General features: G+C 42.1%; 1 protein-coding gene across 4 annotated transcripts in view; it reads right to left on the reverse strand.

Annotated features, from left to right (window-relative positions):
* LOC132816543 (interleukin-5 receptor subunit alpha-like) overlaps positions 1–21,565 on the reverse strand; it is a 60,375-nt gene continuing 38,810 nt past the window's right edge. For all 4 annotated transcript variants that reach the window (XM_060826284.1, XM_060826286.1, XM_060826285.1 and 1 more), the window contains exons 7-11: positions 19,752–19,891; positions 14,246–14,384; positions 12,890–12,986; positions 8,215–8,305; positions 1–709 (exon numbers count right to left, since the gene is read on the reverse strand). In XM_060826284.1, the coding sequence (XP_060682267.1) occupies positions 641–709; positions 8,215–8,305; positions 12,890–12,986; positions 14,246–14,384; positions 19,752–19,891 (536 nt within the window). In that variant the 3' untranslated portion in view covers positions 1–640. The remainder of the gene's footprint in view (positions 710–8,214; positions 8,306–12,889; positions 12,987–14,245; positions 14,385–19,751; positions 19,892–21,565) is intronic.

Here is a 21,565-nt window from a genome sequence, read left to right on the forward strand (position 1 = left end):
GAATGTTTACTTTTTATTCAAATATTGGAACAATGGACAGAACTAACAGTTCCAATTTAATTCACATTTAATTTGACGATTTATTTCATGTAGGCCATTCCTCAGTGGAGTGCCACAAGGATCGGTGCTGGGTCCTCTACTTTTTATCACTTACATAAGTGATTTGGATGTGAGCATAAGAGGTACATCATTCTTGTCCCTCCTTTTTGCCCTTGATACTTCCACTTTCCTCTGTCTCCTTACCATTCCAGCAGCCCTCCCATCCTCCTGCCCCTCACCCCTCTCCCCCCACCACCTTTTCTTCCTCTTTGACGGTGCCTCCAATTCTCTTCACTGTGCATAATTTCTCTTCTTCTCTGTCCTCAGCCTCTTGAGGCTTTTCTCAACTCTGGACACTCTCCTGTAACATCTGGTGAGGGTCAAAACAAATGCACATCTAACAGTAAAGCAAACACTACAGTGAGCTGAGAAATAGAGCGTGTAAAAAATTGTCATCAATAGCAGTAGACATTACACTTTCCTTTTCAAATGTACATCTCAACCCAAAGTGAAACCAATGTCCATTCAATGTTATAATCATGAAGGGCAGTCCAGAATAAAGTTGCACTTGATACCAGTTTTTAGGGATAAGCTTCTAGACTTATTTCAATGTTGTTGGACTGCATTCTTCTGGGTTGGTCGCCAGTAATGGATTCTTATTAATCCATGTCTGTTGGAGAGAAAAAACACGGGTATTATTTTGCTGTTTGTCAACCCTCTCCAGATGCTAACTGGGCAAGGCAATGTGTAAGTAAAGGGACGGTTGGAAAGTAGGAAGCCTTCAGACATGAGACAATGAAAATCCAGATGGGAGTGTAACCCTGTTAGGGTGAAGGGCAAGGCTGATAGGTGTAGGAAATGCTGGATGATGAGAGAAATTAAGATTCTGTTCAAGAAAAAGAAAAAGAAGGAGACATATGGTACATATAGACAGCTGAAATCAAGTGAATCCTTCGAAGAGTATGAGGGTAATAGGAGTATAATCAAGAGGGAAATCAGGAGGGCAAAAAGGGGACATAGGACAACTTTGGCCAATAGGGTTCAGGAGAATCCAAAGAGATTCTACGACAAGCCAGGGAATATAGACAGATGAGCCTGACCTCGGTGGTGGACAAGTGTTGGAGGGAATCTTGAGGGACAGAATGTACATGTATTTGGAAAGGCAAGGACTGGTTTGGGATAGTCAACATGGCTTTGTGCATGGGAAATCATGTCTCACAAACTTGATTCAGTTTTTTGAAGATGTAACAAAGAAGATTGATGAGGACAGAGCAGTAGATGTGATCTATATGGGCTTCAGTAAGGCGTTCGACAAGGTTCCCCTTGCGAGAGTGATTAGCAAGGTTAGCTCACATGGAATACAGGGAGAACTAGTCATTTGGATAAATAATTGGCTCAAAGGTAGAAGACAGAGGGTGGTGGTGGAGGGTTGTTTTTCAGACTGGAGGCCTGTGACCAGTGGAGTGCCACAAGGATCGGTGCTGGGTCCTCTACTTTTTATCATTTACATAAATGATTTGGATGTGAGCATAAGAGGTATAGTTAATAAGTTTGCAGATGACATCAAAATTGGAGATGTAGTGGACAGCGAAGAGGGTTACCTCAGATTACAAAAGGATCTGGACCAGATGGGCCAATGGGCTGAGAAGTGGCAGATGGAGTTTAATTCAGATAAATGTGAGGTGATGCATTTTGGGAAAGCAAGTCTTAGCAGGACTTATACACTTAATGGTAAGGTCTTAGGGAGTGTTGCTAAACAAAGAGACCTTGCAGTGCAGGTTCATAGCTCCTTGAAAGTGGAGTCGCAGGTAGATAGGATAGTGAAGAAGGTGTCTGGTGTGCTTTCCTTTATTGGTCAGAGTATTGAGTACAGGAGTTGGGAGGTCATGTTGCAGCTGTACAGAGCATTGGTTAGGCCACTGTTGGAATATTGTGTGCAATTCTGGTCTCCTTCCTATCGTAAAGATGTTGTGAAACTTGAAAGGACTCAAAAAAGATTTACAAGGATGATGCCAGGCTTGGAGGATCTGAGCTACAGGGAGAGGCTGAAGAGGCTGGGGCTGTTTTCCCTGGAGCGTCGGAGGCTGAGGGGAGTCCTTATAGAGGTTTACAAAATTATGAGGGGCATGGATAGGATAAATAGGCAGTCTTTTCCCTGGGGTTGGGGAGTACAGAACTTGTGGGCATAGGTTTAGGGTGAGAGGGGAAAGATATAAAGGAGACCTATGGGGCAACTTTTTCACGCAGAGGGGGGTACATGTATGGAATGAGCTGCCAGAGGAAGTGGTGGAGGCTGGTACAATTGCAACATTTAAGAGGCATTTGGATGGGTATATGAATAGGAAGGTTTTGGAGGGATATGGGCCAGATGCTGGCAGGTGGGACTAGATTGGGTTTGGATTACTGGTCGGCATGGATGAGTTGGACCGAAGGGTCTGTTTCCGTGTTTTACACCTCTATGACTCTATGACTCTAAATACATGGAGGATAAAAGAATAACCAGGGAAAGAATAAGGCCCCTTAAAGTTCAACAAGGTCATCTCTGTGTGGAACTGTAGAAGGTGGGTAAGATACTAAACAAATATTTTGTATCAGTATTTACTGTGGCAAAGTATATGAAAGCTCGCGAACTTGGAGAAATAAACAGTGATATCTTCAAAAGTTTTCATATTACAGAAAAGGAAGTGCTGGAGTCTTAAAATACATAAATACAGATACATTTCTGAGATTTGATTAGGTGTATCCCAGAAATGTGAGGGAAGCTGGAAGAGATTGATGGGCCTTTCGCTGAGATACTTGTCTCATCAATAGCCATGGGTGAGGTGCCAGAAGACTGGACACTGGCTAATAATCACAGGAGAAGGGAGATATGCTAAACAAGTATTTTGCATCGGTGTTTACTGTGGAGAATTTTGTGGGAGAAAAGGAAAATAGGGAAATAAATATTGACATCTTGAAAAGTGTACAGATATTACAGAGGAGGCGGTACTGGACGGTTAAAATGCATTAAGATTAGATTACTTATAGTGTGGAAACAGGCTCTTCAGCCCAACAAGTCCACACCGACCCACACTCATTCCCCTACACCTAACACTACAGGCAATTTAGCACAGCCAATTCACCTAACCTGCATATGTTTGGACTGTGGGAGGAAACCCACGCAGACACAGGGAGAATGTGCAAACTCCACACAGTCTGTCGCCTGAGGCAGGAATTAAACCCGGGTGTATGGTGCTGTGAGGCAGCAGTGTTGACCACTGTGCCACCGTGCTGCCCAGTACATGATCAGGTGTAACTTAGAGCTCTGTGGGAGACTAGGGAAGTGATTTCTACGTCTCTTGCTGAGATACAGGGGAACCTCGATTATCAAAAAGACACAGGCGGGCAGTATTCCATTTGGTTAATTGAATTCCAGATAATCAAATGCAGCATAGCATAGTTTAGCTGAGTATCGGGACCTTGTGATTTTGCTGGATAATCCGATATTCGGATAATCAAATGCCGGATAATCGAGATTCCTCTGTATTTGTATCATCAATAGCCACAGGTGAGGTGCCGGAAGCCTGGGTGGTGGTTAATATGGTCCCATTATTTTAGAAAGGTGACACGGAAAAGCCAGGGATCTATAGACCAGTGAATCTGAAGTCAGAAATGGGTAAATTGCTGGAGGGGACTCTGTGGGACAGGACCTACATGTATTTGGAAAGGCAAGGACTGATTACAGATAGTCAACAGGGCTTTGTGTGTGGGAAATTGTCTCTCATGAACATGATCGTGTTTTTTGAAGAAGTGACCAAGAAGATTGATGAAAGCAGAGTGGTGGATGTTGTCTATATAGACTTCAGCAAGGCATTCAACAAGGTTCCACATGGTAGACTGGTTAGTAAGGTTGGATCAAATGGTATCCAGGGACAGCTAGCCATTTACATACAAAATTGGCTTGAAGGTAGGAGACAGAGGGTGATGGTGGAGGGTTATTTTTGGAATTGGAGGTCTGTGCCTACCAGTGTACTGCAAGGATTGGCACTGGGACCACTGTTTTTTGTTATTTATATGAAATATTTGGATATGAATAAAAGAGGAACAACTAGTAAGTTGCAAATGACACCAAAATTGATGATGCAGTGGACAATGAAGAAGGTTAGGTGGAAGTGGCTACTACAGATGCTGGAAATCAAAGTCAAGATTCGAGTGGTGCTGGAAAAGCACAGCAGATCAGGCAGCATCCGAAGAGCAGGAAAATCAACATCAATTTCTCCGCTCCTCGGATGCTGCCTGACCTGTTGTGCTTTTCCAGCACCACTCTAATGAAGAAGATTATCTCAGAGTAAAATGAGACTTTAATTAGATGGGTCAATGGGCCGAGGAATGGTAGATGAAGTTTAATTTAGATAAATGTGAGGCATTGCATTTTGTTAAGACAAATCAGGGCAGGACTTATACCCTTTCTGGTATGGTTCTGGGGAGTGTTGCCAAGCAAAGTAACCTTGAAGGTGGAGTCACAGATAGACAGGGTAGTGAAGAAGGCATTTGGTACACTTGCTTCCATTGGTCAGTGAATTGAGTATAGGTGTTGGGATGTCATGTTGTAGTTGTACAGGACATTGATTATGCCACTTTTGGAACACTGCCTTCAATTCTGGTCCCTTTGATCAGAAGGATGTTGTGAAACTTGAAAGGATTCAGAAAAGAGTTCCAAAGATCTCCCTGGGATTGAAGGGTTTGAGCTATAGGGAGATTTGGAGGCTGAAGACTAACCTTGTAGAGGTTTATAAAATCATGAAAGGCATGGATAATATGAATTGCCAAAGTCTTTTTCCCAAGGTGGGGATGTCCAAAACTAGAGGGCAGACGTTTAAGGTAAGAGGAAAAACAAAATAGACGTAAGGGGGAACTTGATACAGAGGGTGGTGAGTGTGTGAAATGAGCTGCCAGAGGAAGTGGTGGAGGCTGGTTCAATTCTAGCATTTAAAAGGTATCTGGATGGATACATGAATCGGAAGAGCTTAGACAGATATGGGTCAAATGTTGGCAAATGAGACTAGAATAGTTTAGGACATCTGGTTGGCATGGACAAGTTGGAATGAAGGGTCTGTTTCCATGTTGTACAAGTCTATGACTCTATTGAGTTTATGAGGCTCTGAAATGGTAACTCTACAGTCTGATACTTTCAGGCAACAAGAGGTGTAAGCTCAAATCACCCACCCTCACCTTCCCTCCCATCACCCTATCCTTTTTGCCCAAGACACACTACAAGTGAATGCTATTCACTGTTGAGAGTCTCATAATGCAAAAACACATGTAGGCATGGCTCGGTCCACATACTATGCCCAACTTAAAAGATCCTCACATTCCAATCCCATCAGAGATATGAAATGCATGATCTAGGATGATGCTCCTGTGCAGTACTGCAGGGGAGAGGCAATGTTGTCAATCACTGTCATTTAAATCAGATATTAAGCTGAGCCTTCCCATCCTGAAATGGATGTAACATATCCTGCACAATTTCGAGGCAAGGAGACCAGCAATATTTATTACTCAATCATGGTCACTAAAACTGATCTTCTGGTCATGATATCACTGCTATTTGTGCTTTGCAAACTCACTGCCGCATTTCCTGCACTGTAACTCTGATGCTGCTGCTAAAGAATTGGCTGAAAAACAAGTTGGTGCACCGTGAGGTTGGGAGATGGTGCTGCAAAGTTATTTATCCCTGTAAAGCAGGCATCCTCCATGTTTGAGCATCACCGAGGGTGCTTTTCAACGTTAGTTGGTACTGGGGAAGGAAAATGGAATGACGACCTTTATTGCAATGGGATTGGATTACAAACGTAGCAAGGGTTTGTGAAAACCATAAAAGCCACTAGTCAACCACTAGTTCAGACCACTGCTGGATTACTGAGAATAGGTTTGGCCTCCTTATATAAGAAAAGATTCACTGACATTGGAAACAGTCCAGTTGAGGTTCACAAGGTTGCTCCTGGCTATGCAGCGTCTTCCTTATGAGGAGAGATTGAGTAAATTGGGTTTAGATTCTTTGGAATTTAGAAGAATGACAGGTGACCTTATTAAAAGATAAGAAAGGGATCTGACAGGATGGATGTAAAAAACTTGATTCCCCTTGAGAGAAAGTCTAGGACCAGAGGGCATAATCTCAGAATAAGGAGTTGTTCATTTAAACAAGGATGAGGAGACATTTCTTCTCTCAGAAGGTAATGAATCTGTGGATTTCTTTTTCAACTGAGGTTTCAAGAAGATTGAATATATTCAAGGCTGAGATGGCCAGATTTTTAATGACTAAGGGAATCAAGGGTCAGGAGGAAAAGGCAGGAATATAGAATTGAAGGTTATTTGATCAACCATGATCTTATGGCAGAGCAGGCTCGATGGGCTGAATGGTCTACTTCTGCTCCTCCATCTCATGATCTTATTAACAGCCAAGTTTCTTCTTGTTCTTCTTTTAGAAGGGAGGACAGTGGTAGAGTGGTAAGGTCTAGTAATCCAGAAGCTCAGACAAATGGTCTTGGGGTATGGCTGCATATTGCGTCATAGCAGCTGATGTAATGTTAGTAAAGTGATTGATTGAAAACTTCTTCCAGCCCTGGGCATCTGATTAAAAAAAGGAGGAAGATCTTGCATTTATGTAACAGAGTCAGTTCTGTCTCACCATTATTTACAGACAGTTAAAGTGAGTCATTGTTATAATGTAGAAACATGGTGACAAACCTGCACCCTATGGGTTTTCCATCACAGCTATGAGAAAGTGATTGATCCAGTGTCTGTGCCTAGGACACCAGAGAGTAGCCTCTTTCAAAATATTATCCCAGGATATTTCCCATCTGAGAGACAGACAACTTTCACTTCTGAATGCCAGCAGCTTCAACAGTGCATTCTTACCTCAGAGTTTAATGTTACAATGTAGAATAAGACTTGAGTTCATAATTCTTTGACTCAAAGGTGAGGGATGACTAGTGAACCACAAATGACACAGAGCAAAAGCAATACTTCTCAGATAAACATTCCAGGGGGAAAACAGCCACAGCATGGAGAAAAGGGTTGAGAGAGGTGGTGGGATGCCTGACAGTTGGTTCCTCATCTCTGACTGAAAAAGTGTGGTGCTGGAAAAGCACAGCCGGTCAGGCAGCATTCAAGAAGCAGGAGAGTCGACGTTTCGAGCATAAGTTCTTCTTCAGAAATGATCTGCTGTGCTTTTCCAACGCCAACACTTTTTGACTCTGATCTCCAACATCTGTAGTTCTCCATTTCTCCTCATCTCTGATATGGACCACATCCTGATTCTGACCACGCCGAGTACCTGACTGGCAGTGGTCAAACATCTGGACTGATACTGGAGGCTGCTCTTGACTTCTTTACGCCCCCCTGATGAAAGCTCTATCATTTCACTTAATAGAAGGCCTGCTGAAAACATAACAATCTTCCTGGCTTGATATCTACATTAAACAGCAAGACACGACAGAAGTATTCTGAACCTATTATGCTGAGGGGGCAAGGTGCAAAAATGCAGGACAATGCGGAGGTGCTGTGAACATCCAGGCAGATTCGGAGTGAGTAGGCACTGTGACAGCAAGTAAAGAGCCCAAAGATGCAGCCTGGGCCAATCTATGAGCTGGGCTGTAGTATCACAATGAGAGTTGCCAGTACAGCCTGAGGTACAGGATTAAAGCACAGAAGAGTCTTGCAATTAGATCAGAAATATGCCATGTAGAATTTTGGAGGCTGGCACATTTCAGGTGCCAATGTCCATGGATGCGGTTGCGTGTACAGGTGACCATGAATTGTTGCTGTCTGATGTCCAACAGGAATATCATTCAGCGATACTCACTCTGATTTCTATGTTTGGTATGATAGGAAGACACATGTTAATGACACATCTTGAGCCATTAACAAGGCATTTAACCAGCAGTAATCCACCTTATTGTCAACTCAGCTCTGCCTGGCAAGAATCTCACTTCAGTACTTGTCACAATGATGGAGTGAGAGGCTTGATATGTCAAAACAGGCCTTGTTGGATGGCTCATTCTATTCTGCCACCAATCTCGTTATAACCCAAATTGCCCAGACCCCTATAAGCTTCACCCAGAGTAAACAATGACAATTTTACATGTCCTGTGGAGTTTTTTTCTGTCTCTGTTATTCATTAGTTTAGCTTGATACCTTAAAATCACCATCACATTCTTCAAAGAGGCCTCTGAAATTCTCCTTAGGATCAGGGATTGGTTGACACACTTTTGACCATAAGTTGAACCTGGTAAGAGCACAAAAGTATAGCCGTGTTATTTTTAGAATATTTTGGCAAAGTTATCACGGGAACTGAAGAAATAGGAACAGGGATAGGCCATTCAGCCCCTCCAGACACTCCACCATTCAATCAGATCATGGTTTTCTGCCTCAATGTCATTTTCCAGTACTATCCCTGTGTCAATTAATACAGTTAACGTGTAGAAATATATCAATCTCTGCTTTTTATCTGATCGATGAACAAGTTTCCATTGATCTCTAAAGTTGAGAATCCTAAAGATTCACAAGCTTGTGAGTTAAGAAATTCCTCCTTTCTTTAGGTTCAGCACAATGGCTTACTGGTCAGCACTGCTGCCTCACAACACCAGGAACTTGGGTTCAATTCCACCCTCAAGCAACTGCCTGTGTGGAGTTTGCAAATCCCACCCGCGGCTGTGTGTGTTTCCTCCAGATCCTCCCATTTCCTCCCATAATCCAAAGATGGGCAGGTTAGGTGGGTTGACCATGTAAATTACCTATAGTGTCTAGGGATGAGCAGACTAGGTGGGTGAACAATGGCAAATATGGGGCTACAGGGATAGGATGGGATGGGATAGAATACACTTAAGTGGGTTAGTGTGGGCTTGTTGGGCCAAATGACCCCATTTGCACTGTAGAGATTCTATGATTCCTTGCCTTAGTCCTAAATGGCCTACCCTATTTTGAGGCTGTGATTTATGACTCTAAATAACATTGCCTCCAGCCTGCACACTATTCTCACATCTCCCAGCCAAGGGACCTCACTACCATATTGAAGATAGGGCAAAACATTGGGCAAAATATTAGAAGAATTATTTCAAATTATCGCAGTTTCTGCAGAAGGTAGATACATCCTCGGACAACCCTGTTCTCTACTTAGCTGCAAAAGTTTCCCTGACTCAGCAATTTGTAGCTTGAGAAAAGGGATCATGTTGTCTGCCTTTATTCAAGAACATGAACTCTGTTTTTTTACATGGTAATAGCATATCTACCAACATTATATATCTATCTGTATGATGTCCAGTCCAAGATGGCCACAGAATAGAATGCCTCAGCTGGAGCTCATGCCCTCCACCAATCTTTATCTTCTCTTTTTTTTCCTCTCTTTGTGTTCTTTTCTCCTTCTTCTCTCACACCTCCAATGACTTCTGGCCGCTGATGACCACTGGCCTCAGTGCATACACGATGTGGTAGCGTCCTCCCGTGGCAGCCTCCTGGCATGGCTTTCTCTTGGCCTGGCATAGCGGCCCCCTGTGGCAGGCCCCAAGTGTGGTGTGGTGCCTTCCAGCCTGGTGTAGCTATCCTGCTGAAGCAACCACCACCCCAAGTGTCGTGAGGTGCCCTTCTGGCCAGGTGTAGCAACCATCTGTGGCAGCCCCCCCAGTGTAGTGAGGTGCTCTACCAGCCAGGCGTAGTAGCCCTCTGAGGCAGTCCCCAGGTGTGGTGTGGTTTCCCTCCAGCCTGGTGTAGCAGCCCTGTGTGGCAGCCACCTGACGTGGCTTCCTCTTGGCCTTCTGGCTGTATGTGGTCGTCTCTCAGCTTGGCATGGCCTCATCATGGCCTCCTGGTCTTGAGGTGATTCCAGAGCAATGTCCCAACTTCATGAACCTTGAGGTGAAACCTGGCATGGTCTGAAGCCAAGATACAGTGTCACCTGATGCCAGCATGGTCTGGGTTGGAAGACCTTCATTCTGAACTTTTATTTCTGCAATGTCAGAGTTTTTATTTCTCTATTTTTCTAAGATCTTGTAACTGAAGAGGATATACCTTTGTTGCTAAGGTGATACTATAAGTGGAGACATGCAAACTTTTTACTGTATTTCAGTACGTGACAATAAAGCTAATTCTATTCAACTCAATTCAGTTTAATACATTCATGGTAATTCCACCTGAGATTATTATGCATAATATGAGAATTGAAAGTTTACAACTTTCAGGAAGGATGAACCAGGCTTGGGATTTTCTTCATTAAAGTACTCATAAATGGCCAAAATGGAAACTCAAAATGGATTAGACAAAGTAGTCCCAGAGTCTCATCTTTTCACATTTTTATGTGTGTGATTTCACTACTAAAAGGTCATTCAGCAAGGATAAGTCAATTATTGCAATCAATTTCACCATTTTTAATATTTATTAAACTTCCCTTTCATAACAATGTTTCAGTTTGTTCTCCTTAAAACAAAGTATTTCAGAGATTTGATAGCATGTCTAAAATTGTGAATGGTTCTAATATAGTAGGTAAAGAGGTTTTAATTAAAACCACTACTTTTTCTCATCCTGACTGTTTCCCCCTGACACAATCTTCTTTTACATTCCCACTAACTCCAGGGTAGTCAAACTTGAATGGATGTGGCAGACAACAGATTTAAATACAAGCCATCAAATCTGACCACATTAAAGACCATCTCCTCTGCCACAACTACGCACTATTTGAGAATCATTTGGGAGTTCAAAGATAAGTTCTGGCTTCTGTTCTCCATTGTCAACTTGACTTCTCCATCCCCATCATATTTTCTTCTCCATCCTCAGCTCCAAAACAAAAGTGAGGAACCCACTTTGTTTTTGGTCACACTCTTTTAATCTTATGAATGACTCAACTGTCTCCCTCCCACTCGATGACCAAGCTAATGTTTCTTTAATTTTCAACATCATATTGATCATCTTGACATTCTGCTGCATAAATCCTATTCCCACTATACTGCCAACTTGAATTTTCTGACCCCATGTCACTTGTTATCTTCCTCAGTCCTCATGTATTGATGCCTTCTCTTTCAAATCTTCCTTAATCAACTCTCTGCTTAAACATTCAAATCTTGAGTCCTTCGTCCTGACCCACTACTATGTCTCTTTTCATTCCTTCGATGTGGTGCCCAAATCCCCTTTAAAATCCATGTCTACATTGCATGAACACAATGTCTGTGTTGTTGGTTTCTACCCTTGCAACAGTATGGGAATACGTCTTATCAAAACCAGGCTTGATAGTCTCTATGACTGTGACTATGAGAAATTATCCCTCCTTCTTCTCCTCATCCTGCCTGCAGCCTTTCATACACTTTCAAACTTATTGATTAGGAGTTGGAATGGGCCTCTCAGTCTCTTGAGCCTGCTTTTCCATTCAGTGCAGTCATGACCGCTCTGATTGCTCCACCAATGTACCTACCTCCATTAACCCTTCATGATTAGATTAAGTTCCCTACACAATGGAAACAGGCTCTTCAGCACAACAAGTCCACACCGACCCTCCGAACAGTAGTCTACCCAGACCCATTCCCTGATCCTACATTTATCCCTGACTAATCCCTAACAGTGGCATGGCCAATTCACCCAACCTGCACATCTTTGAATTGTGGGAGGAAACCAGAGTACCCCGAGGAAACCCAGTCGCCTGAGGCTGGAATTGAACCCGGGTCCCTGTGCTAACCCCTGAGCTACCGTGGCACCTTCATCCCCTAGCTTGTTAAGGATTGACCTCAATGTTATGATTTGAGGACCTATTGTTATTATCAGTATACTTTCAGTCCAGAAACCAAAGTGACATTCTGGGGACCTGGCTTCAAATCCCACAGCGGCAGAAGTTGGAATTTGGATTCAATAAAAATCTGGACTTAAAAGTCTAATGACAGTCATGGAACTATAGTTGATTGTCAGAAGAAATCATCTGGCTCACTAATGCCCTTTAGGGAAGGAAATACTATCTTTATCTGGTTTAACCAACATGTAACCCCAAACCTAAAGCAATGTGGTTCTTCTTAGCTACCCTCTGGGCAATTTGAGATGAGCAATAAATACTGGGCTGCCAATATCCCATCAGTGAATTTCTGCAAAATTTTACAAACAGAGTTAAACAAGGGTTCGCCAGACTGATTCCCAGGATGGTGGGACTGACATACAAAGAAAGTCTGGATCGACTGGGCTTATACTCACTGGAATTCAGAAGAATGACGGGGGATCTTGTAGAAATGTATAAAATCCTGATGGGACTGGACAGGCTCGATGCGGGAAGTACGTTCCCGATATTGGGGAAGTCCAGAACTACAGGCCACAGTTTAGGAATATGGAGCAAGCCATTCCGTTCTGAGATGAAGAAGAGTTTCTACACTCAGAGAGTTGCGAACTTGTGGAATTCTCTTCCACAGGAGGCTATTGGGCCAATTCATTAGATAGATGCAGGAGGGGGGTTGGATGTGACCCTAGCTGCTAAAGGGATCAAGGGGTATGGAGAGAAGGTAGGAGTGGGATACTAAAATTGCATGATCAGCTGTATACAGGCTTGAGAGGTCAATTGGCCTACTCATGCACCTATTTGCTAGGTTTTTATATGTCGTTGCAGGACAAAAGTATGGGGAACGAGCAAGGGATTGGGCCTAGCTGGATTGTTCCGGGTACAATGGGTTGAATAGGCTCCTTCTCGAAAAAAAAGGTACCAACCTGTTCAGACATGTTAGAAAACACCTCTGTGGCAGGTGAAACCATTGACTCAAAGGTAAGCACATGACCACAAGACCCTTGGACTGGGCTCCTTCAATAGTAGACTTATCTATGATTAATAAATGTAGCCAGAGGAATAACTTACTTTGTACAGATGAATATCGGCACCAAAACCATTGCAATAAAATTAAGTGTGACCACTGCTATAATTGTTGAAAGGGGGAAATTCTTCATCTCGATCTCTGAAAGCAAGAAGACAATATTCCTTTACTCATTGGTATCATCCACATATCAAGATCAGATACCCTTCCACATTTTCCTCCTCTTTTTTTAAATCTTTAATTGGTCACTGTGAACTCAAGGGAACACAGGGACAATGAGAAGAGTACAAAATGAATACAACACACTTAATAAATATTAATAATATAGGATTTATCAATTAATATAACTGGTTAAATGTTTATTGTGCAACAAATAAACAAGACAACTGGAGTTAAGTCTCAAAAATAAGGGGAATGCACAGCTGAGCACGAGACATTGGGCTTGTTGATGTGCGAGTGGCAACTTTCTAGTTTCAAGCTCTACTCTGGCAGAGAAGTCACACTCCAATGCAGTGCTGAGGGATAGGTCAGGATCACACAGCTCACACTCCTCATTCCAGCTGCCTGTTCCAACAATCCTTCCTCAGCTACCAAATAGTTTTCAAAAATTCAAAATTAGAAGTGCTTGAGGAACTCAACAGTTATGATGACAACTGTGGAGCACGAAACAGACTGATCAGTTTGAGTCTAATGATTGTTCTTCAGGACAAGCCATTTTCAATCGTTGTCAATCCTAATGGGATCTTCCAAACCCTCAATAGGCAAGATCTGCATATTTCTACCTTTGTAACATTGCCATGTCCCCACTCCTGGTTTGACCCAACTGCTGCTGAAATCCTTGTCTGCACCACTGTTACCTCCAGACTCTGTGTTAAAATCAATCGAATCAGAGAGTCATAGAGATGTACAGCACGACAACACACTCTTCAGTCCAACTTGTCCATATTGATCAGATATCCAAAATTCATCTACTTTACCAGCATTTGGCTCATCTGCCTCTAAACTTTTCCTACTCATTTACCCATCCAGATGCTTTTTAAATGTTGCAATTGTACCAGCCTCCATCACTTCCTCTGGCAGCTCATTCCATACATGCACCACCCTCTGTGTGAAAATTTGCCCCTTAGTTTCCTTTTAAATCTTTCCCCTCTCACCTTAAATCTATGCGCTCTAGATTTTCACTCCCCCACCCAGGGGAAAAAAGACCGCGGTTATTTATTCATTTGATACATGCTGCAGGGAAAGGAACCCCAGCTTATTCAGCTTCTCCATATAGCTCAAACCTTCCAACCCTGGCAACATCCTTGTAAATCTTTTCTGAACCCTCTCAAGTTTAGCAACTGAACAAATGCAATGTATCACTGTGATTTCATAAGGTTAGTCTAAAGGGATGTCCTTACCAATATTGAGGGGCTTACTCCACTCACTCCAGAGAGTGCTTTTGAAGCACATATCATTCACTGTTGCCCTGATTTTCACTGAATATCTTTTCCCACGATCTCTGCTCATGACATATTTGGCACTGTTCACTTCTCGAACCTAAAACAAACAAATTGGTTATAAATGTATAACATAATGTGTTAACATCAATAATTCACCTTGAAGTTAGTGACAAAATATACTGCAGATTCTGGAAATCTGAAACTAACACAATGCTGGAGAAACTCAGCAGAGACACACCGGACTCGAAACATTAATTCTGTTTCTCTCTCCAAAGATGCTGCCAGGCCTGATGAGTTTCTCCAGCAGGTTCCTTTCTTTTCAATCAGAAATAAGATTGTTCAGATGTATCATGACACATGTTCACACTGGAGAATGTGAGGTCTGCAGGTGCTGGAGATCAGAGCTGAAAATGTGTTGCTGGAAAAGCACAGCAGGTCAGGCAGCATTCAAGGAACAGGAAATTCGACATTTCGGGCATAAGCCCTTCATCAGGAATGTTCACACAGGATGTGGACCTTCTCAACTATGAAAAGGAACACCCACATAAGCAATCCTTAGAAATCTCCTGAAGTAGATTTTGAACAATCAGTTGGGAAACTTTAACTTTATAATATTATCTTCCATTTTCTTGTGGGTAGTTAAACGGGGGAAAGTAATGGCATAATGGTAATATTAGTGGACGAGTACCAAAGGAGAATTTAATTAGCAGGGACCAATGAGAGCAAAATAAATCAACAATACTCAAAAGATCAATTGAAGTGACAATAATCAGCCTTTATTGTAAATCCTGCAGCAGTTTGGCTGAAACTTGGCAAGAGGAAGGATCCAGATTGGTCCCTATTTCCCTTCCAATTTTCGCGCCTTTACAAAAGAAAAGGAAAACATTATATATTTTAAAATATGCTGAGCAATTACAGCTTATCATCAAATGTCAGTCACCTGTAACACTGAACCCTAGTCAAAAAAAAATTAATCATTTGTGTTATTCCATAACTCTGTTTCTATTATACTGACCTTTTGTTTAGACTAAGATCCGCAGGTCGAAATATACAAGGAGCTGTTACAAGATGAAAAATGCAGCCTGTGTGATGTTTACTGTTTCTGACCTTTTTTCACATGCTTTTAACTTACTCAATTATAACTCTTGAATTGACCAATTTTTCCCATATTATGTTAAATATTTCCCATAATACCACACCAGTAGAACTGAGGACATAGGTTTCGATCTAAATTTGAATATGAATTTTTTTGTAGGAATTAGGTAAGTATCTAGGGAGTGTTGCTGAACAAAGAGACCTTGGAGTGCAGGTTCATAGCTCCTTGAAGTGGAGTCACAGGTTGATAGGATAGTGAAGAAGGCGTTTGGTATGCTTTCCTTTATTGCTCAGAGTATTGAGTACAGGAGTTGGGAGGTCATGTTGCGGCTGTACAGGACATTGGTTAGGCCACTATTGGAATATTGCATGCAATTCTGGTCGCCTTCCTATTGGAAGGATGTTGTGAAACTTGAAAAGGTTCAGAAAAGATTTACTAGGATGTTGCCAGGGTTGGAGGATTTAAGCTATAGGGAGAGGCTGATGAGGCGAGGGCTGTTTTCCCTGGAGTGTCAGAGACTGAGTGGTGACCTTATAGAGGTTTACAAAATAATGAGGGGCATAGATAGGATAAATAGACAATGTCTTTTCCTTGAGGTCGGGGAGTCCAGAACTAGAGGGCATAGGTTTAGGGTGAGAGAGGAAAGATATAAAGCAGACCGATAGGGCAACCTTTTCACACAGATGGTGATACGTGTATGGACTGAGCTGCCAGAGGAAATGGTGGAGGCTGGTACAATTACAACATTTAAAAGGCATTTGGATGGGTATATGGATAGGAAGGGTTTGGAGGGATTTGGGCTGGGTGCTGGTAGGTGGGACTAGATTGGGTTGAGATATCTGGTCAGCATGGATGGGTTGGACTGAAGGGTCTGTTTCCATGCTGTACATCTCTATGACTTTATAACTGTATAATTGAAATACAATGCTAGTCTAATGGCAACCATGTAATCACAGCTAACTGTCATAAAAGCTATCTCATTCACTAGGGAGGAAAATCTACCATTCTTACTTGGCCTGGCCTACATGTGACTCCAGACCCACAACAGTGTGACTGACTCTTAACTGTCTCCTGGCAATGGGCATTAAATGCTGACTCAGCTAGTGATGTCCATATTTCATGAACAAATGAAAGTTATACAACGACAAGACAATGAAGTGCCTGTTGCAACCCAGAATCCTTTTAATACAGAAGCCATTTTAAATGAACAGCCTTTTTAAATGTAACACACATACAGTGCAGGCCATCATGGATTTTGGCATTGTCCTGCTTTTTAGGACAGAATCATAAAATTATGACGGCCATTTGGCCCATTGTGCCTAAATACAGCTCTATTATCAAATGCCAATCTCCTGTCTTTTCCCCACAGCCATGCACACCATGTCTATCCACAAACAATGCCCTCTTGAATGTCTAAATTGAACCCACCTCCACCACATTTTCAGGCAGTGCATTCCGCACACTAACTACTCTCTGAGTGAAAAATATTTTTTTTTCCCCATCACATTAGCTTTATTTGCACAGGAGGACATGGAGAGCAAGGTTTGAGGCAGCTTATATTCCAGCAAGTGGCATTGGGCAAGGCAAGCCATTCGTTGGGTGTAGCCATGCCATCTCGTGTTCAATGTTCAGACTGAGGCACCCCATGGCAAAACAAAGGCGTACAAGCCTAAAACATTGACTTATCTCCAGTTGGAGCATTGCTTTCAGTTCTGGGCACCATACTTTAGGAAGAATGTGATGGCATTGGAGTAAGAAATTACAGAGCATTGTGAATGCAGCCCAGTCAATCATGAAAACCAGCCTTCCATCCATTGACTCCATTTATACTTCCCACTCCCTCGGAAAAGCAGCCAATATAATCAAAACCTGTCCTAGCCTGCATATACTCTCTTTCACCCACTTATTTCAAGCAGAAGATACAAAAATTTGAATACATGAAATAGGTTTCCTCCCATAGTCCAAAGATGTGCAGGTTTGATGAATTGGCAATGCTAAATTGCCCATAGTGTTGGGTGCATGAGTCAGGGGTGAATGTAGGGGAATGGGTCTGGGTGGGTTTCTCTTCGGAGGGTCGGTGTGGAGTTGCTGGGCCGAAGGGCCTGATTCAAGAACAGCTTCTTCCTCATTGCTATCAGACTTATGAATAGACCTCTCATATATTAAAGTTGTTCTTTCTCTGTACTTTCTGTGTATCTTAACACTATATTCTGCATTCTGTTCTATTACCCTGATGTACTTATATAAGGTGCGATTTGCCTGGAATACATACAAAACAATACTTTTCACTGTATCTCGATACGTGTGACAATAATCAATCAGATCAAAGTACAGAGAAAATTCACAGGAATTCCAGGGATGAGTAACTTCAGTTATGCAGATAGAGAGTAGGTATCACTGAGAGGATACGGACAGCAAATATATAGGGACACTTCCACCTGCAAGACCAGCTCCAAGCCACACAGCATCCTGACTTAGAATTATATGACTAATCCTTCATTGTCACTGATCCTTCATTGTCACTGGTTCAGAATCCTGGAACTCCCTCTTGAACAGTGCTGTGGATCTCCCTACATGCAGATAACTGCAGTGGTTCAAGAAACTGGCTTACCAGCATCTTCTGAAGGACAATTCAGGGTGGACAATAAGCCAGCAACACTCACATCCATGAATAGATAAATGAAAGATATTGAAGAAGTTGGGACTGTTTCCTTGGAGCAGAGAGAAGATTGGGATTGAATACATATACTCAAAATCATTTAGGGTTGGAAAATTATTCCTATTCATAAAGTTTTTTTTCATTTTACATTCAAATTTTCTTTTTCCAACTTTTGCAAAATTTTGCTTTTGGCAACATTTACTGTCAGACCGACTAAATTCAATTAACATAACACTTCTCTACACAAAAGAAACATAATGAACCCTCTGTATTATCCCTCATCAATACAAATTCCTCATCAATATGGCATTGCAAGCCTACTTCATAAAAACATCACATTGTAAATGACGTGAAATAAGCAGAAATTGTTGGAGAATCTCAACAGGTCCAGCAACATCTCTAAAGAGAAAGCAGAGTTAACATTTCACACCCGTGACCCAACAAATGATGCACAGTAGAACTTCGATTACCCGAACATCAATTATCTGAATTTTGGATTATCTGAACAAGGTTGTTAGGTCCCATAAAAATAGGATTAGGCAATTCAGCATTCAGTTATCCTCTAAACGGCATTATGGCATGCATTGCCAGATAACCGAGAGAAGGTCAATAACAGGCACTCAAATTACCACTTTTTTCCGGTTATCCAAACGATCAATTATCTGAAAAAAATACTCCCCACCCATCTAGTTCTGATTATTGAGGTTCTACTGCATCCTTTTGGGTATGTGTGACTCCTTTTTCCTATGTCTTACTTGATTAATGGATTTTTAAGAAGGGAGTAATTTTCAGTGTCAACTTCTCTGGTGGTAATTTGTTTTATTATTTGATGGGATGTGGACTTTTCTGGTTTGGCCAGCATTTTCTGCCCATCCCAGTGACAAAGAACAAAGAACAATACAGCAGGGGGACAGACCCTTCAGCCCTCCAAGCCTGCGCCGACACATTTTGTCCATCCATATTAAAACTGTCTTCACTTTAAGGGTTTGAATCCCTCCATTCCCTTCCTATTCATGTAACCGTTCACATGTTTCCTGAATGCTGCTATTGCGTCTGCTTCCACCACCTCCTCTGGGAGCACATTCCAGACCCTCACCACCCTTGGTGCGAAAATCTCGCCTTGCACATCTCTTTTAAACTTCCCTTCTGCACCTTGAACCTGTATTCCCTTGTAAGTGACCCCTCCACCCTGCGAAAAAAACTCAAACTTTCCACTCTATCCATGCACATTCACAATCTTATAAACTTTCATTAGGTCGCCCCTCATCAACCTCCTGCATTCCAGTGAAAACAAATCCTGTCTATCCAACCTTTCTTTGTAGCTTAAATTCCCATACCAGGCAACATCCTGTCAAACCTTTTCTGTACCTTCTCCAAAGCATCCATACCCTGCTAGTAGTGCGGTGGCCAGAACTGTACGGAATATTCCAAGGCTGTCCTAACTAAAGTTCTGTAAAGCTGTAGTATAACTTGGATATCCTTATACCCAAAGCCTTTTCCAATGAAGGCAATTACACTATAGGCCTTTTTTTACTACTTATCTACCTGCAATGCTACCTTCAGTGATCTGTGGACCTGCACATCCAGATCCCTTTCATCAGGTGATGGTGAGATGCCATCTTGAATTATTAATAGCTTTCATCTCATGCAGGCAATAGTTTGGCTCATTCATATTAGAACTACTAGTAAGATCTATGCTATTTCCTTACCTCATGCTTTTGGTCACTCCAGTTTGTGATATTTATTTGATAGGTGTGACAATAGTCATTAAGATCCATTTCTGGAAGTTCCCATTTTACTTCATCAGTGCTTTTGTTTATCACAATATTTATTGGAGGGTCAAGTTTTTCTGGAACAAGAGAATTCATCTTCAAACCAGCGCATGTATTGAGATTGCTGAAACAGTTCTGAAATTATGGCTGAAGACTAAATGACAGCTGACGTGTTTCATAGACAGTAAGATACATGAGGAGTAGGCCATTCAATAAGATCATGCCTGATCACAATCCTGACTTTCCCCACAACACTTGATTATCTTATTGATTAAGAAAAACTGTCTGCCTTAGACTTGAAAGCCTGAAGAGAAATGCAAATTTACTATTCTCTGAAAGAAGAAATTCCGCCTTGCCTGTATTTTAAGTGGTTGACACTTTTCTCTGAGGTTATGCCCTCTGGTCCTAGATTCTCCCAGAAAAGGACATACTTTCTCCACATCCCTATCAGTAGGAGTATACTTAAGAGAGATATCAGGTGGGCAAAAAGGGGACAGGAGATAGCTTTAGAAAATATGGTTAAGGAGAATCCAAAGGGATTTCATAAATACATTAAGGACATGGGGTAACTAGGGAGAAAATAAGACGCTTAAAGATATGTAAGGCCGCCTCTGTGTGGAACCACACAAGAAAGGGGATATTTTGCATCACTGTTTACTGTGGAGAAGGATGTGGAAGAAAACGAAAGTGGGGAAATAAGTAACGGCATCTTGAAAAATGTTCATATTACACAGGAGGAGGAGGTGATGCTGTACAGCTTAAAATGCATAAAGGTGGATAAATCTCCCAGACCTGATCAGGTGTGTCCTAGAATCCTGTGGTAAGGTAGGGAAGTGATTGCTGGGCCCCTTTTTGAGATATTTGTATCATCGATAGTCACAGGTGAGGTGCCGGAATACTGGAGGTTGGTTAATGTGGTAACACTACTTACTAAGGTGGTAAGGAAGAGTAAGGGAACTATAGACCAGTGAGCCTGATGTCGGTGGTAGGCAAGTTGTTGGAGGGAACCCTGAGGGACAGGATTTACATGAATATGGAACGGCAGTGACTGAGTAGGGTTAGTCACCAGGGCTTTGTGCGTGGGAAACTGCATCTCATTAACTGGATGGAGTTTTTTGAAGAAGTAACGAAGAGGATTGATGGGGGTAGAGTGGAGGACGTGAGCTATTTGGACATCAGTAAGGTGTTTGAAAAGGTTCTTTGTGGTAGACTGGTTAGATCTAATGGAACACAGGGAGAACCATCAATTTGGATATAGAACTGGCTTGAAGGTAAAGACAGGGGATGGTGGTGGAGTGTTGCTTTTCAGACTGGAGGCCTGTGACCAGTGGAGTGCCACAAGGATTGGTGCTGAGTTCACTGCTTTTTGCCATTTATATAAATTATTTGGATGGGAACATAGGAGGTTTTTTTGGTAAGTTTGCGAATGACAACAAGATTGGAGGTGCAGTGGACAGTGGGGAAGGTTACCTCAAAGTACAGCGGGATCTTGGGCCAATGGGTTGAGGAGTTTAATTTAGATAAATGTGAAGTGCTGCTTTATAGAAAAGCAAATCAGGGCAGGACTTATACACTTAATGGTAAGATCCTGGGAAGTTTTGCTGAGCAAAGAGATCTAAAAGTACAGATTCATATTTCCCTAAAATTGGAGTCTCAAGTAGGTAGGATAGTGAAGAAGGCATTTGGTTGGCTTGCCTTTATTGATCAGGGCACTGAGTATAAGAATCATATTGTGACTATACAGAACATTG

The sequence above is a fragment of the Hemiscyllium ocellatum genome, chromosome 6 (assembly GCF_020745735.1).
Source record: "Hemiscyllium ocellatum isolate sHemOce1 chromosome 6, sHemOce1.pat.X.cur, whole genome shotgun sequence".
Taxonomy (NCBI): Eukaryota; Metazoa; Chordata; class Chondrichthyes; order Orectolobiformes; family Hemiscylliidae; genus Hemiscyllium; species Hemiscyllium ocellatum.